Raw genomic sequence first — 17,993 nt, 5'->3', positions numbered from 1 at the left:
TGATGCTGTTCTTTGGCGACAGGACTAACGTGATGCTCGATGGCAGCCGCCGTGGGACACAACGTGACTTCTGCTTGCTGAGGCAGTACCGGGTCCAGGCTCCTTCGTCCGGAGCTCCCCCAGTGACATCCAGTCGGGACAGAGGATCCGGCTACGAGGTGGGGATCGCGATGGGAGAGAGCAGCGCCCCCCGCCCCGCCGCATGGCCCGGGAGGGAGCCGCGCCGCTCGAACTGGAGAGCAGCCGGGCCCCGGTCTCTCCCGCCCGCCTCCTGAGGCTGGTGAGCTGCTGGCTCGTTCTGCTCCGCTCGGCGCTGTAGCTCCGCTGCTGGGTAACGAGCCCCTGTGCCTAGATACCCCCGCCCCGTGCAGAGCGCGGCGCCAGCCCGCCTGAGCCGGGCCCGACCGGCGTTGGGCTGCCCCGTCCCGTGTCCTCCAGGTGGGGCCTGCTGCCGAGCGACGGGGCTGCCCCTGTCCCAGGCACCCGGCGGCGGGCCGCTACTGCGCGCACCGCTCCGCAGCGGCAACTCCGCAACTATTGGCCAAGCTGGAGTCCTGCTGTGCTGACTGGGGAGGGGCTGTCACGGTGGCTGGGAGCGGGGAGGGGGGTAGCCGGGGTGGCGTGGAAAGGGGGGGGGTTATCACAGTGACTGACTGCGTTGTGCAGGCGCTGACTAGTGAGTCCTTAGGCTTGGTCTGAAATGTATCTACTATCTCTTGAGCAGGGCGCTGTGTTACTGACCTGTGTCTGTTGTGATGAGCCTGGATGGAAGCTAAGGTGAGCTCACGTGTGATCCAGCTTCAACACTCTAGATGTAAGGTTGCTATATTAACCTACTGCATGCCCTGGCCTTACCTTCCCCACTGTCCCCTTCATCCTTGGCCTTGCCCCCAAAACTTAAAATCAGGAGGCTGGATGAGATATTTCAGCACATTCATAATGGAATTTCACTTGTATTTTTTTACGGTTCAAATTTAAAATTTATTGTACACTCTTGTTTTTCAGCTGCACTTGCATTTAAAAAAAGAAATACTGCACTTGCTTTACCGAGAGCATAACAGCAGGGGCTGCACTTGCTGCTTTTGGGAACCTAACTATATGAAATAATGGCTAGTTATAAACCTGTAGTGGTTCAGTCATTTCCCAAGCTTGGTGAGAAAATCACACAAGATACTTTGTATTGGAAGAATTACAAGGTAAGAATGCATAGTTAATATATGGGAATATAATTTAAGTGTTTGTGTAGTAGTTTTTGCTTAAAGATTTTTGTCTTGATTTTATGCAACAGTATAAATGGCCAAAACTTAAAAACAAAAGACTTTCCTATCCATTGTTGTAACTGGACTATCTCTTTGTGCACTTTATAGCAAAATAGCTTCAGTAGAGGTGACAACCTGACTGTTTGTTTTTAAAATCAAGTATGTATCTTACTCGTGTAATGAGTTTGTCAATATTTCAAGATCCCAGACTGACTTGAATCACAAATTGCTTCCTCTAATATATGCAGTTCACTCTAATAAAATATGGTTACCTTCATTTATCTTACTGGCAATCATTACAATAAGTTTATTGTAGTAAGTCTTTTTAAAAATGAAAATGTATACCAGACAATTTAGGTATAATGTACATATGGGTATTTGAAAAGTACACATTTATACAATATGAGCATGTTTTGCATTTTGGCAAATTCCCTAGTAATGAAAGAACATAACGCTTAAAACATAAAATTAGAAACAAAAATTTTTTAAAGCAAAAAAAGGGAAGTAAAATTTGGGGAGGGGCAAAAACTCATTTAAAAAAAAAAATACAGCCATAATTTTTTCTGTTCTTATTCTTTAAAAGGATTTTGTAATTCATTTTAGAAACTAGACAATGGTAGAGTATCCATGTCAAGCTTTCATGTCTTTGTAAGACTACTGCTAATTTAAAAAAAAAAATCTTTGATAAAGATTAAATTTCTTTAATCTCACTTCAATTCATTTAGACTCCTGTTCAAATAAAGGAATTTGGTGCAGTGAATAAAATTGACTTCTCTCCAATTCCTCCACATAATTATGCTGTCACGGCCTCTTCAAGGGTAAGTTTTCATAATAAGTCCTATTTTGTTTTTCAGTTAGTGTTGTATGAGAATGTACTAATTTAAAATTTGTGATTTTTTTTTTTTTTTTTTTAAATTTTTATATTTTATTAGATCCATATTTATGGTCGGTACTCTCAGGAGCCAATCAAAACATTCTCTCGCTTCAAAGATGCTGCTTATTGTGCTACATATAGAGATGATGGCAAGCTGCTTGTTGCTGGCAGTGAAGAAGGTGTCGTTCGGCTATTTGATATCAGTGGAAGAGCAGCACTGAGACAATTTGATGGTCACACTAAGTAAGACCACATGGTTTTATTCATTGTGTATAAAAGCTTTCTCATGTGTAAATTTTATGATTGAAATACCATCGAATACTTTGTGAAGGCGAAGACATTAACAGGGTTCAAAAAAGAACTAGATAAGTTTGTTACGCTAAATTTTATGCGCCAATTAAAATTTGCATACATTAGCGTTTCTAATTTAACAAAAGGGAAACAAGGTTGTGGCCCGCCCTAAAGGAATTGCCAGGGTGTTATGGACACGTAAGCAGAAATTCTTCGAAAACAAAATAATTATTTATTTAAAAGAAATAAGTGGTTACAATGTTTTTAATAAAGCAAGAAAGAATACACAGAACATAGTAAAATGCAATAGAATTACATTTAAAGAATCGTTTAATTAAAGCGGCGCACCAAAATAAAAGACACAGATTATATGGAATATTCCTATATCACATCTAGAATTATAATGTAAATACATTTAAACGATGTTACAATCTGATATTACCATTCTGTGGCTGGGGGCCAACCAGTCACAGAATGGGATGGGATAGGTGTCACTCAAACACAGGCATCCGGCTTTATTGACAACCACACCCAGGCACTCCTTAACAAGAAATAATAAAATCAAACTAACACTCACACCAAAATCCCTTACAACTTTTGTATAGAATTACTAGACTCCTACCATATTTGAATCTTCCCTTTATATATAAAAGAATATGTAATTGCCCTTGATTGAGGGGTGGAGTGGTATTAATGCATATTCTAAGAAGAAAGTCAGTATAGCCCACATTTTGTGTTCTGTGCTTTTAATATAAACTTTGAACCGCTGAAGGAGTATCTGACTTGCAAGCTGCGGCACTATATTTTCTAGTAGCAGATATTTTGTTAGTCAGTTTATCATAGCACTTCAGATTAAGTGGACATATTTTCCTATAATAACTCTGCACTCAAAGTTTGAAGTACTTGTAGTAATCTTGGACATTGTTCGTTTTGGTTTCTAGAGCAGTACACGTAGTGGACTTTCTGTCTGATAAATACCGTATATTCTCTGGTGCTGACGATTATACTTCGAAGTTGTGGGATATTCCAAGTGCAACAGAAATTGTGTCGTACAGCGAGCATACGGATTATGTGAGATGTGGCTGTACAAGTAAACTGAACACAGATCTTTTTGTAACAGGTTTGTTCTGTAAAATACTTGTCTGTCTTGAATTGGTCTCCTATAAGGAATTCAGAAAAGCAGTTTCTTCTTGATCTGGGTTCCACATCTAAATGGCACTAATTTCCCCTCCCCTGCACTGGGAGTCTCCTGCCTTTCATGTGTGTTCTCTTCTTGATTTTTCTGTTTAAAATCTTGATTATCTTAGCATTTATCTTTACAGGATGACTCTTGTTACAGTAGGACAGTGGGCTTGCCTCTTATGCCAGTTCTTTGTCTTTTTGTTTTCTACCATGTTTCATAGTGAGTAGAACAGTACTCTAGTCCTTTAAGGTTAATGATTCTGCTAAAATACTTACTTATTCTTAAAAACTCAAGAAATAGTCTAGTAAGTAAGCATTCCACTTACCTAATACATCAATGCAATTGAAAATTTTTGCTAAGACTTTAGGAAAAGATGGCACCAGTGAACATGGCTTGTGTGGTCTAAAAGTTTGAAGTTTCAAAACTGGAACAAATGCAGTTTAAGTAGCTATTAGAACCAGCTGCTACTGAGTTTCCTGATATTTTCATAATATTCTAGAGTAAATAACATGCACACTTACACAGAACACTACTATCAGTTAGTTATATTGTGCTATAAGAGTTATCTAATGTAAAGTTATGGTTATCAAACCACTGGTTGGACTATAGTAATGCTTCATTACACTTGAAAACTGACATTCCAAGTTTTTACATGGTATAAAACATTGTCTTCTAGCTCTAGTGGTTCTTGTGATTCTTGCTGCTAGAGTCCTATGAATTCAAGGGTGGGTAGGAAGAAAACTGATCTGAATGACATGGTTTGTAAGGTCCAGTATCTTGGTAGGACTAAAGGTGAGATCCTTATACCATCTGAAAGATGGAAATTCACTTATGTAAGATACTGGCTATTTAAACTGTGAAGCAAAGTGCTTTTCCGTTGGTAGTCAGTTCCTATGGACTTTGGTTTGAGATTGAACATTTCATCTTAGATGAGTGTGTGGGGTTTTCTGGTACTTGAAATGTTATGGGTTCTTAAATTAAAACTGTTCACTGGGGTATTTTTCAGGTTCATACGATCACACTGTGAAAGTATTTGATGTACGGACAGAAAAAAGTGTTATGACTGTAGAGCATGGACAGCCTGTGGAGAGTGTACTTCTCTTCCCTTCTGGGGGTCTTCTAGTGTCTGCAGGTATTTGAACAAAATGAAATTTCTTTCCTGTCTTCTCCCCCTTAACTTGCAGCCACAGAGTGGGTTATCACATTTGTCATTGCTGAGACTGAAACACCAAGGCTGAACACTTCTACTGCGTTATGAATTAATAATGCATTGAACTCTCGATTGTCATGCAGCCATAAGTGGCCTGGTTCCAGCTGTCTGAGATCCCACTATAATAGTGAATTTGCTGTCTGTCCCAAGAGCTAAACTCAAGGAGTAGGTAGCAGGAGAGGGTCTTCATCTCTGTAGTCTGCTCCCACTTGCTGTTAATCAAAACTAAAACAAGAAACCTTTAGGACTGGAAACTGACTCTCATTGGCATAGTGCCATGTTGTGCAAGGGTGGAAGAATGGGATAAATTGTTTCATGGGACAAAGATTATTCTTGAAAGATGTGACTTTTTCACCCTTGATCTGAAGAGTTCAGGGTCTTCCCCCCACCCCACCCCCGATTTGCTTGAACACAAACAGAAGATCCCCAACTCCATACTGAGCCTCTATAATGCTCTTATAGAGGGAAGTTACAAGTTTTCTCCTTTTTAACATCTCTAATAGACCATGATTGACGCCCACAGCTGCTATACCCTGAGTGATACAATATTTTTCTCCCAGTTGCTTCTAGAGGAAGATCATGTCTCCTATAGAATATAAACTCAAATTGTTTGTTTGACAGGTACTTATGTCATAATCATAAGTGGACAAGGGTGGAGGCAGTAAACTTAGTGTTAAAAGGAAACCATGACTTTTTGCTAGTTTGTTCTTTTGTGCTCTTAACTTGAAAATTTATGCAAAGAAGCTTAAATGTGTACATGTCAAAACTGCTTTGCATGTGTTTCCTGTTTATAGGAGGTCGTTATGTTAAAGTCTGGGACATTCTAAAAGGAGGGCAATTACTAGTATCGCTGAAAAATCACCATAAAACTGTAACCTGTTTATGCCTCAGTAGCTCTGGGCAAAGGCTGCTCTCAGGATCATTAGACAGGTTAGTATCTTTCACTTGATCTAACTTTTTTTTTTTAGGGGGGTTTGTTATTTTTAAATTTGGGAAAAACACATTATAGTCATGACTGCTATAGATCAAGGCAGGAGACTTAGGAAAACACCAGACTAAAGTAATAAAAGCAATATTTTTCATACTAATACTTCAGTTACTGGTGCAAGGAACTTTGAAACACATTCTGGGGCCTTGTTCTACCTTTAATTGTGCACTCGTAATTCCCATTGACTTAAGTGGCAGATGAATAAATCATTCTAAGGGCCAAACTGACTTTTCACCAAATTGCTATTCTGTTTCCTGAAACTCCAAACTTAAATTGCCCCCCTATGCCAATTGCTCCCATTTTAATATGAAAAGAGAGCTACACTTACTTACTAGTGCCTCTGATTTCAGTGTAGGTCAGCGTCCTCTCTTGCTAATAATCCTCACTCGCATCTTACATCAAAAATGGCAACCTCCACCCCACTCTTTATTCATATTAGCAGTTGTTCCCTACCCCCAAAAGTGGCTGCCCTGGTCCTTCCTGTCTACTCTTGATCCCTGGATTGGGTCACAGTTCAGCAAAAAGTTTCCCTTGGAGCTCATCTCCTCTACTTTCTTCTGAGTATTTCCTTCTAACTCACTAGCAAGAGGGGTCCAAACCGGCAGAGGGAAGTACCTAGTGCAAGAAGAGATTAAAAAGATAAAAGGTTCAAATGATTGAACCATTGTTTCTGGCTTTTCCTTTGGTGCCTAGGGAAGGCAGTAGTACCCTGACACTCAGTTCATGTTTGGAAAGTTATTTGAAAGCTAGAAATTGAAATATTATTTTAAATAAAAGCTTAATTTCTGCAGAATCTGCATATCATAGACCAACCACGTAAATATATCGTGGAGGCCAGGTCTGGACCGTGAGCCAGATGTTTGAACCACTACCTGATGGTACAGCAAGTGTAAGAATTAAAGTATGAAATCTTTCTGCAGGCTAGAGAGCTGAAGAGACCAGTAAAAGTAGAATCTGTTGTAGAATGAAGCAACTTTTATGTAAAATTTATTGAAATCTCTTTAGATGGGTCTGTGACATTTGTAAGAGAGGTGAAATTCCTGTAAAATATCTAGACTGAGACATGGAAATGTAAAATTGTAAATAAGTTGCTTTTCTATGCAGGCATGTGAAGGTTTACAGTACAACCTCCTACAAAGTAGTCCACAGCTTTGATTATGCTGCGTCAATTCTGAGTCTTGCATTGGCTGTAAGTATAATATAAAAATTATTTTTTTAAGCTCTTTGGGAACTGGTGTATTTAAAAAAAAATTGTAAGTGGTCTACATAATTCATTTTAGCTTTTGTTGCAATCTCTAAATGTCAGAGGGATGCTATGTGTGTGAGGATCACTAAATTAATTCTACACACTCAAAGTCTCCAGGTAATACTTGTATATTCTACATTAGGCTGCCATAACAATCTATTGGCTTAACATGCTGTCCCGCAGCTGAGTCTGGCACTGGTCTTAGCAGTGTACTCTGAGCTGGGAGTGTCTTGAGCAGTGTGCTCCCCCAAGGAGTGAGTGATTGGGAAGGGAATGTTGCTGTGTTCTGACCTTCACTTTGTATAGAATGCTGAACTCTTTCTTGTTGGGGAGCCTTCTGCAGCTCCAGCTGGAAGTGGACCAGTTGTTGAAGCTAGTCAGCGGTTGTGGGAGGACCTGCACCAGGAGCCTTTTAGAGCCAATCTGGTCTGGGGAGACATGGATAGAATCAAACAATTCACCTGCCGAAACCTTCCTCACTCTCCATACAGGCTTCCCCTGTGATGAAGGGTTAAGGATAGAGACATTAGAAACTAGTTTCCATAGGAGGAGCTATGGACAAACAACCTCCCGGCAGGGAATGCAGGAGCTGGCTTTGCTTTTCTCTGGCTGCCTGACAGCTCACTCCTACTGCAGGCAGAGCTAGCTGTGGCTGCTCTCCTGTCAGAACTTCTGCAGAGGAGGAAGGGAATGAACTGCTTGGCAAGCCATCCCTTTACCTTCCCTGCCTGAGAATCAAGGGAAGAGCCAAATTCTCTGCTTGGTGGGGCCGAGAAGGCTGGTCAGACACAGCTCCCTTTTCCCCGCAGTGGTAGTTCAGAGGGCCACCCTGATAGCTGGTAGAGAGTCTGGCATCAATTGACTACCTCTTCTCCCTTCCCATAACCCCCGCCTTCTCTGGCTCTTCCGGAGGTCTGCTTGTCTTGGCCCCTCACAGCCATCTCTTGGGGGCCAGAGGGGAAGGGAGGTATGAGTCTCAGGGAGTCTGTGGTATTTAGATAAATATGAGCCCAAAGAGTCAAAGATGCTAACATGACCCTGTCACTGTACAACATTAACAGGTTTAAACAAAGGTCAAGGTTCAGAGTATAGAGACTTCAGCCTGTTTAATACCATGGCAAACATAAGAACTACCATACTGGGTCAGACCAATGGTCTGTCAAGTCCAGTATCCTGTCTTCCATCAGTGGTCAGCACCAGGGATTCAGGGTGAGTGTACAGAACAGGGCAGTTTTGGAGATATCCACCCCATTTGGCTTCTGGCAATCAGAGGTTTAGGTTTGCCCTGAGCATGGGGTTAAATTCCTGACTATCTTGGCTAATAGCCAGTGATGGACCTATTCTCCATGAACTAATTTAGTTCTTTTTTGAATCCGCTTACCGTATACTTTGAGCCTTCACAACATTCACTGGCAATGAGTTACACAAGTTAACTGTATTGTGTGACGAAGTGCTTCCTCTTGTTTGTATTAAACCTGCTGCCACCTGTCATCAGGTGATCCCTGGTTTTTGTATTGTGGGAAAGGGTAAATAGAGAATTTTTTCCCCCCCACACCATTAATGATTTTGTAGATCTCTATATTTCCTCATAATCCATCTCTTTATTAAGACGACCAGCCCTAATCTTTAGTCTCTCCTCTGGGAGTTGTTCCATGCCCTTGTGTCCAAAAATTGTGCTTAGATCAGCAGGCCTTAGTACTTTGGGGTTTTTATCAGACCTGTTTCATACAAAATATATTAACAATGTTTATATAACCTGAGAACTCTGCCTGCTATGGAAAGCTTCATCACAGCAAAAACACTTTGTTACTTACTCAATTTCTTGTTCATTTTAGCCTGAAGATGAAACTATAGTTATAGGTATGACCAATGGGGTACTAAATGTGAGACACAGAAAACACGAAGAAAGCAAAGAACGTTTTCCAAAGAAGAAACGGCCAGGATACAGAACCTTTGTAAAAGGAAGAAACTACATGCCGAAGCAGGTATGGGGGAGAGGAAGAAGCGTGTGTGGTAGCTGCATTCTGTATAACTCTTCAAAATAAAAATTGCGCTTATTTTTTAAAATCTATCCATCTAATATTAGTATGAAGGGTTTTAAAGGGAATGTTCTAACTAGCTGTGCTGACAACTGTATTTTTAACATGACTTTCCAAATACACCATTTTTTTCCCCCCCTGAAAACTTTCCCAGAACTCTGATAAGAACAGAAGGCACCTGGACAGCAAATTGCAGTATCTGGAAAAACAATATAAAGAAATTGAGAAGTAGCGTTAGTGCTAACAAAACACTTAAACATGTGTGCTCTATCCTGAACTGTCCTTTCAATTCTAGGAGGATTTCTTTGTCAGTAAACCTGTGAGAAGTCACTTGAAAAAGTATGACAAACTACTAAAAAGCTTCCAGGTATCCAAGGCTCTTGATGTAGTACTTGAGGTAAGGCCATTACTGCTTTGTGCGTCAATACTCAGTGCTTTCATTTGAAATTTATATTTACATATTATGAAATAATATAACTTTGAGACAGGCCTAGAAGGGGAAGAAATCTCTCTTGTGTACATAGACCTGCTTATGCGTATGTAGGTTTCATTTCATGTTGAAGATGAGCACTGGTACTAAACTCTTTACATACACTTAGGCCCGTAACAGGACGCCTGAAATTACAGTTGCAGTCATGCAGGAGCTAAATCGCAGAGGAACACTGAAAAATGCACTTGCAGGACGAGATGAAACACAACTTAGCGTCCTCCTGGCTTTCTTGATAAGGTATCACTCACCTAAATTACCTCTGACAAGGCTATTTCATCAGGCAGATGTTTCTTGTTGCCAGCTTTTGCCACTCTTTTACCTGCAGACACCTCTTTCGAGACTGTTGGAGTGAAACCTTGGCCCCACTGAAGTCAACAGGAATTTTGACCTCAGTGGAGGCACAAGCTTAGAATTTACCCCTACCGTTGTTCACAATTACTTTGTGTTCTTAATGGACTTGTGCTTATATGGTAACTACACTGCCTTTCATTTATAAAATGCATGTTGATCAAGTTTGCTGCTGTCTTTTTAGAGGAAGTCTGAGACCACCAAAAAGAGGATGAGGTTTCTTTAAACTTGCCTTCTTACCCCTTTGCCTGCAACCCTCCCACTCCACCTTAATGAGTCCTGTTGTCTGAAGCTTGTGTTTTATCTTCCTTTATTTAAAAAGAATATTGCCACCTTTCCAAGCCCCAGTGCTTTCCTCATCGAGCGGTTGCCACGTGTGACTTCCTGATTATCCCATCCCTTGGACTGCTTTTACCCCTTCATGTGAATGAAAAGTTGTCTGGTTAAACTTTTAAGAATTGTTCTGTCTCTGCAGGTATGTGGTTGAGCCAAGATTTGCCCCTATGCTGATAAAAGTTGCAGAAATGATTATTGGTAAGTAGCAACAGAGTCCTGTGGCACCTTATAGACTAACAGATGTATTAGAGCATAAGCTTTCGTGGGTGAATACCCACTTCTTCAAATGAATGTACTGTAAGTACTGTACCAAAAGGAAACTCCTAGTAATCCAAGCTAAGCTTACGCTGTTCCAAAGAGTAAAGTTCTACAGTTTGCCTAATCACCCAGCGTGGAATTTAAAACTGATATAATAAAAAGCCAGTGGTCAAAATAGAGATCAGAAAATTCCAAGCTTTATTTTTTCTTGCCAGATGATTGATCAGACTGTACACTTCACTTTGATTAATGCTCATTGTACGGAAGAGCACCCGTCCCAGGCTCTGAATGCCCTCAGCACTATTTTTATGCAGTTGTGTGGTATGACTAGCTTCCCCAACTTCTCCCAGTGCATAATACCACAAGTAGTAAACATTTAAACAAAATTTAAGCCCCCTTCAGGTTTACTAGCATGAAAGTTACTATAAGACTATATCAGTAACTTTTCAGAAGGCTATTAAAATATTCTCCATCTTGCCACAAAGCAAGACTTATCAGAAATAACTATATATTTAAAAAATAAAATATATGCTTATAAAATATGAACCAATGGATATCCGCACATAGACTAACTTTAACTTTTCTTCATCCAGATATTTATCTCCCTGTGGTTGGACAATCGGCAGTCATTGATAAACAATTCTTAAGACTCCAAGAGATCATAGAAAAAGAAATTGATTACCAGGCGGAACTACTTGAAGTTTTGGGAATGATGGATGCACTGTTTGCTACCATGACGAGGAAAAAGGCCACTTCTCTAGAGGAGAACAAAACTAATGGTATTTTGAGGGTTCTGGAACAAGCTACAAGTAACTAACTGTCTAATTCCATACATCATATTTGTGGAAAATTCATTGGATTTGAAATCTACGAAGCTTTCCCCAGATAACTTTTTTTTCTGTAGCAGCTTTCAAAATACTACTTTGCTTCAGGAAATGGAAACGACTCCTGCAGGATGTGTTTTGAAGAGACTGGATTAATGATGACAGAAAGAGCGGACCCTTTCAAGACAAACTTTCTTTTTTGACCACAAAGATTTTAAAGTTTTATTCCAAAGCTATTTAACTACTAAAATACATCTTGCGGATCAGTACAAAGTGAGACTTTGTTCCTCCAAATACGTCTATGAACTTCATTTTATATTGCTCCTCTTTTCTCTCCCCCCCCCCCCCCCAAAAAAAAAAAAGATTTTGTTTAACTTTAATATACATCAATCCTGTAAGAATTGGTATATCTCAAATCTCAGGTACTTGGCCACAGGAATAAAACCAAGTATGACTTTGACATAGCTTGACTGCATTGTGGTGTTTTTTTCATTCCCTTTTCATTACCAAGTTCAAATCTTTGGTATCTTAGTAAAAAGCAATTCTGTCTCTCTCACTCAGAAAATAGTGGACAACAGTGAAGCATTTTTTAGGGGTACAGGAAGAGTCTGAGTTCAGTATCTTTACTGAAATCCTTGCAATGTATTCACTTTTGAAAAGTGAATGCTAACTCATAAGAATTCTAGGCAAAATAGGTTATTCGGATTGAGTTTTTCCCTTAAAGCAACTTAGGTTTATTTATTTTTTTTAAACTAACTAAATTACTCCTCAGTGAGGAAATCGTCAGTTACAGTTCCAGCATCAATATTAAGTTTTGCTCCTTCCCCTGCCACTCTCCCCATATCAGCTGAATCCCTTCACTTGCACTTAAATCTGCCTTATTGCTTTTATTAATTGTTTGTTATAACCTTGCACCCACCCTTTAAACTTCTCTCAAGTGTTGGGGAAGGGAATTTTTGGTCTATATTGCCAAGAGGCTTCTGGTGGTCAATAGTGCATATGTGTAGGTTGTGGTGAGGACACAAGTTGATTTCTAACATGCATCTGCTCTGACCTGGATTTGGAGGGTCACTGGGATACAATATGATTTGAAGCCTACAAAGGGTGATACACATGATCTCGGTGTCTTGGCCCGATGTGGCAGAAATAAAATGAGAAGTTCATGTAGATTTTAGCTAAAATCCTGGATATCTTGCAGTTTAGAGCGATTGAATCTCCAGCCTGCGTACCCATCTACATGTGTAGGCCAGTGTGTATTTTACTTATGGATACTAAACAGGGAGGGTGAAGGAGAAAGGTTACAATTGATACTGGAACACTGAAAACTTTGACTCCTAAGCATTAATTAATTAATTTGTTTATTTTTAAAAACATTCCTGGAAACATAGTCTGAATGGTGACTTCATTTTTTATTTGGAATTTAATACATTATAACATTAATATGTTAAAGTAATTAATCCAGGTTCAATCCCCTTAGAGACTTCATGTGAGTTGCAAGGGCTGCTGGCACACAGGTGGTGGGATGTGTAATTTTACTCAGGCCTCTTAGTCCATAAAGTGCTCTTGAAAGTTTGCTCACGTGATCCCTCTGGTGGGTGAATCTGAATGCAATTTTGAGTCACAGAGGTGGATGTTTCTCTTAATAGCCAGATGTTTTACTGTCTTAATAGGGAAAACATCTTGGAAAGCTTCTTTGGTGATGTCCAGCTTCAATCTCCTGTGTAAAGAAATCTGGGCCTATGAGGCAGGTATCTGGAACTCCAAGACACGCTATTATATGGATAGCAGAGCCACTGGAAGAAGTGCAGTTAAAATGGTGGAATAACCAATAGCCCTGAGTTGGTAACTTAATGTAAAAAAAGAATTGGTCATCTGTGGATATCTTAGATGAGCTTGCTAAAGTAAAACTGGAGGTAGAGTGTAATTAGAAATATGTAATTAAAGCAGAAGCATGGCTCTCTTGTACTCCTAGTGATATGAGACCTTATTTTAGTAATCTTCCTAAAATTAACCTTGCAGGCTTTTGATAGAATTTTTCACTGGTACAAGATTGTACGATCCTAAGATTCATATCATCTTGCTTGAGATGAGTTTCTCTCTAATGGTAGGTCAGGTGGCCATTGCTATTCTGACACAACAGCACTGACAGAAACTGGGAGTATCTGGGTGGTAATCAGGTTCACTGCCTCGTACGGCATCAAGTTTTAGCTGGCTGGGGGTGTCTAATGTGATGGCTGCACCCACAGCTACTACTTACCAGGATTGTGTTCATGCTGTCTGTTCTGAAAATTACCCCAGGTCTTCCATAGTTAGCAGGATTTGAGAGACTACTTTTTTTTTTTTTTTTTAAATGCATTTACATTTTTCTCTGAGGGTCTGTAAAGATGAGAGTTATTTGTTACCAATAGGGCTTCTGTAATTTTTCTAATTTTAGCATAATGGGAGAGACTATCAAACTGAACAAAAGAGAACAAATGACTGAAACAGATATAGACAAATATCTACAATGGTCTCTTTATGTATGCTAGCATATGTGCTTATTTTTTTTAAAGCACTAATGCATTGTTGATTGCAAATGTAAGCATACTTAAAGAGAAGCTAAGGTTCTCATAATACCATTAATTTTCCTGAAGTGCATGTACTACGACTAATGTTTTATGCCTAACAATCTAGTAATCCAAAAACATTAGAATGCAGTAAGATGGCTTTAAATTGCTATAAGAACCTTAACCATGTGTGTCGCTTCTTGAATTTAGCTTTCTGGGTGTATGTGTGGGGCTTTTCTCACCTTAAAGGGGGCAAGAGGAAGAAACCTTTCATGTGCACACTCCCTGGACCGGCAGGTCACTTTGGTATTACCAGGTTGGTATGTCCTTGAAATGCACAATTAATACACTTTCACCAGTCCAGTTGTTATACAAAATGTGCATCTATCTGATTTAGGAAGGCTTTTGATGGGATGTGTTCTCAAGTTGCCACTTTAAAATAGCTTTTGCATCTTATACCTTTGGTCCTCCCAAAGATGGATAATGTGGAAGGATGACAGAAGAGAAGCTGCCAAGTCCCTTCTCATGCACCCAGAAATGGTGCTGGGTTTGTGGGTAAAGTGTTAAACTTGTCTCTTCTCATTCCTTTGCCACTTGAAGTGCAGGGGAGGAAGGAGTGGGTGGGACTGCCCCCCCCCCCAATTTTACTAAAGCAAGCATTCCTCAATGAGGACTCTGACTTCTCTTTTTTTGCAGAGCAAAAAAACCAGACTCCAATGAGAAACTGCAGAATTGGAATTAATTTGCAAAGTGGATGCCATCAAATTAGGCCTGAATAAAGACTGGGAGTGGATGGGTCACTACAAAAAGTAATTTTCCCTCTGCTGATACTCACACCTTGTCGACTGTTCAGAATAGGCCACTTCCACCTTAATTGAATTGACTCGTTAGCACTGAACCCCACTTGGTAAGGCAACTCCCATCTTTTCATGTGCTGTAATATATATATCTGCCTACTGTATTTTTCACTCCGTGCATCTGATGAAGTGGGTTTTAGCCCATGACAGCTTATGCCCAAATACATTTGTTAGTCTCTAAGGTGCCACAAGGACTCCTCGTGGTTTTTGCTGATACAGACTAACACGGCTAGCACTCTGAAACCCATCACAAGTAAATATTTCACAAGTACAGCTCAACTTAGGTTACCTTATTAGCCTCATGGTTTTTATTTTAACCCAAATATTAAGACCTTAGATGTATCATGCTGCTTGATCTAGAGCAGTTTCACAAAGTGTGATCTGTGGACTACTGCTGGCCCATGGAACACTTGCCAGTGGCCTCTAGAGAGCTAGCTGGTTGTCGAGTTTGCTCTTGTTTACAGGAGCTAAACTTCTTTAGGCTAGCTTAAAATACATTACTGCTCCTCCTCTGTGTGAACAATTCCTGTAGTTGCCACATGGATGTGTTATGAGCGCAATTGCAGCAGTGGTGGTGATTTGAGAAACCTTCGCTTTGAGTTCTTTTTAGAATTAGCAATATTAAGGCCTAGTTTCTTTTGCCAGCAAAATGGAGTAAAATGGTGATGTCACCACAATGGCCTGAAACCCTGAACTGATACTTTGTTCTCTAATGTGGGCGTAGAGTACAAGCAAGTGGAGAAAGGGACAGAATGGTAGATTGAAACTTGAGCTGCATCTTTCCAGGTTTATACCTATTGTGATAACTTTCTCCCAGTCCATTCTTCCAAAGAGTCTTCCAGCAAGAAGAGGAAAGTAGGAACGTGATATTTATATGGGAAGTGTTAAAGCCTGTGTGAATCCAGATGCAATGGAAAAACGGTTGGGCAGCAAGGAGGAGCGGAGAAAGGGCCTTGGAAGAGAGGAGGTTGTAAATCTTAGCTGGATTAAGACTGGAAATTAGGGTGAACTGTCTTAAATTGTTTTTAGCTAAAGACAGTAATTGGCAATAACATCACTTATTTATTAAAGGGTGTAAAAAGTAAACTCTTAAAGGGTTCATTGCTAATACTTACATGACCACATTGGAGCCAACCTGTACGGGTCTAAGCACCCCTGGGTTTAGCCTGTTTGTAAGTATCTTGATCAAATGCTTATAAATGTTTGGTTACTGTTTTACTGTTTGGATGTAGTAAAATTGCTTATTAGTTAGGCTTTTTAGCAGAACCAGCCCACAACGTTTTGGCACCTGAGGAGGGGAGCTCAAATGACACCCCAATACCCCCTCGCTTGGGCCAAAACTTTGAAAGGTCTCAATTCTGCCTTCTTCCTGTTCTTCTCCTCTCATGGTACTGCTCTGCTACCTACCCCAATAAAGGAGAACTAACAACTTAAAATGCCTTGTTCAAAAATTTTAAGTAACACTTACATTTGCTGTTCAGGCGTTTGAAAGTTAACTTTTCTTGTCTGCATAGTAAACACTGGCATTTTTATCTGTTTGAATAATCAAAGTGGTGCTTTCCGTGCCTTCTTGGTTGCAAAGATTTGAACTGTTTCCTGCTGAAGGTCCACAGTCTGGGCCAGCTCATGCTCTATTGAGATGGTTGCAAGGCCGACCAGCCTCTCCTGTGTCATTGTGGAGCGTAGATGTGTTTTTATTAACTTCAGCTTGGAGAAGCTGCGTTCTCTACTGGCAACTGTTACAGGAAGTGTTAGAAGTATGCGCAGAGCAAAAAAAGCATTTGGAAAGAGGGTGGTCATCTTATTTGTGCACATATATTGCAGAACAGCCCTTGGAGTTGATCCTGCTGAAATGTATCTTGAAAGAACTTTCAGTTCATCACCTAAATCACTTGCATCAATATCACGCATGTCATCATGTGTCAACACTGTCTCTAGTGTCCTGCATTGCTGGTGTAGGTCTTCTTCAGGTATAGTGAGGAGTTTTGGAATATCATACAACATCCCAAATATACTGCTGTGTTCCTTGAGCTGCATGAAATGTTCTTCAACTGACTGTATTGCATAATCTAGCACCTGGTTAAAGAATTCAACTTTGAATTGTTTGGGGTCTCTCATGGGATTATCCCATGCCTCGTAATCAAAATGTCTTCTTTGGTGACTCTTTATTTTCCTACCCATTCAAGAATACAGCTTCAGTGTGAAGTTCCTCTGCCAACTTCTGTGCACTCTTCAGAACGTTTTGAAATCCCTCATGTGACAGGTAAGGCTGTAGGTATGACTTTGCTTTGTCCAGTCTTCCATTGCTCCAGATATATCAAGGTCAGCACCTTGGAGTCTCTTGCTTACAACATTTATTTCAAACAGTGTCATGCCACAACACTAAGCTACACAGAAATTTGAAGTTATGTTTCTGGTGATTCCATTTCCCTCTACCACTGTTCTTCCACGAACAGTTCCTGTCATAGCATTATCCTCCATAATGGCAACTATGGCATCATCTATCTTCCCAATTTGGTGTTTGATAGGCTTTATCGCCTCCACTCGACTTTCCCATCGTATGGCACTCAGTAGTTTCAGTGTCAGGATGTCCCCAGATGTTGTGTCAAAATTTGCTATCGATGAGTTGATGTATTTTTCTCTGTATAAATGCTTTGAATTACATTAAAAAATTCAGCAGCCTCACTAGAAGTTGATGCTGCATCACTGACCACCAAGTTCAATGAATGAGAACTGCATGGGACAAAAAAAGCTCGAGGGTTTAACTCTTGTATCCGTGTCTGCACTCCTCTTTTCTTTCCTCTCATGTTGGCACCATTATCGTAGCCCTGACCTTTCATGTCCGCTATCGCAATTCCTGTATCTTCTTTAAGAAGCACATTTGTCATACCAGCTTCTGTAGTATCATCAATGTCAATAAATTCTAGAAAATGCTCTCTGATAGTGACCATTGCAGGGACATTTTCACTAGGTTCTGTTGTTGTTGTTACAAAACACACCATTAAAGTGATTTGTTCTGTATGGCTGATGTCAGGTGTGCAGTCCAGAATAACAGAGTAATATCTTGCTGACTTCAGATCTGCCACAATCTTCTGTTTGACTTTTGTTGCCAGTAACTGTATGATCCCATTTTTGAATTGTTTTTCCAAGGTAGTGGTGTGTTTACATTTCTTGGGTGGTGACTCTTCTTAGATGCTCCTGGAGTACAGCATCAAACTCAGCCATCAGCTCCCCAATTTTAAGG

The 17,993-nt window shown here is 40.2% G+C and overlaps 1 protein-coding gene across 1 annotated transcript; it reads left to right on the top strand.

Annotated features, from left to right (window-relative positions):
• The first annotated feature begins 1 nt into the window (after window position 1).
• UTP15 (UTP15 small subunit processome component) lies at window positions 2-11,806 on the top strand. Its single transcript, XM_065406271.1, has 14 exons — window positions 2-158; window positions 725-777; window positions 1,006-1,196; window positions 1,985-2,077; window positions 2,192-2,376; window positions 3,366-3,544; window positions 4,614-4,739; window positions 5,612-5,747; window positions 6,910-6,994; window positions 8,887-9,036; window positions 9,386-9,487; window positions 9,690-9,817; window positions 10,404-10,462; window positions 11,116-11,806. The coding sequence occupies exons 3-14, from the start codon at window positions 1,107-1,109 to the stop codon at window positions 11,337-11,339; spliced, it is 1,557 nt and encodes a 518-aa protein (XP_065262343.1). The 5' UTR covers window positions 2-158; window positions 725-777; window positions 1,006-1,106; the 3' UTR covers window positions 11,340-11,806.
• Window positions 11,807-17,993: the final 6,187 nt, after the last annotated feature.

Source organism: Emys orbicularis, chromosome 6 (genome assembly GCF_028017835.1).
Source record: "Emys orbicularis isolate rEmyOrb1 chromosome 6, rEmyOrb1.hap1, whole genome shotgun sequence".
In the NCBI taxonomy this organism is placed as follows: domain Eukaryota; kingdom Metazoa; phylum Chordata; order Testudines; family Emydidae; genus Emys; species Emys orbicularis.
This window is presented reverse-complemented; position numbering and strand designations above follow the sequence as displayed.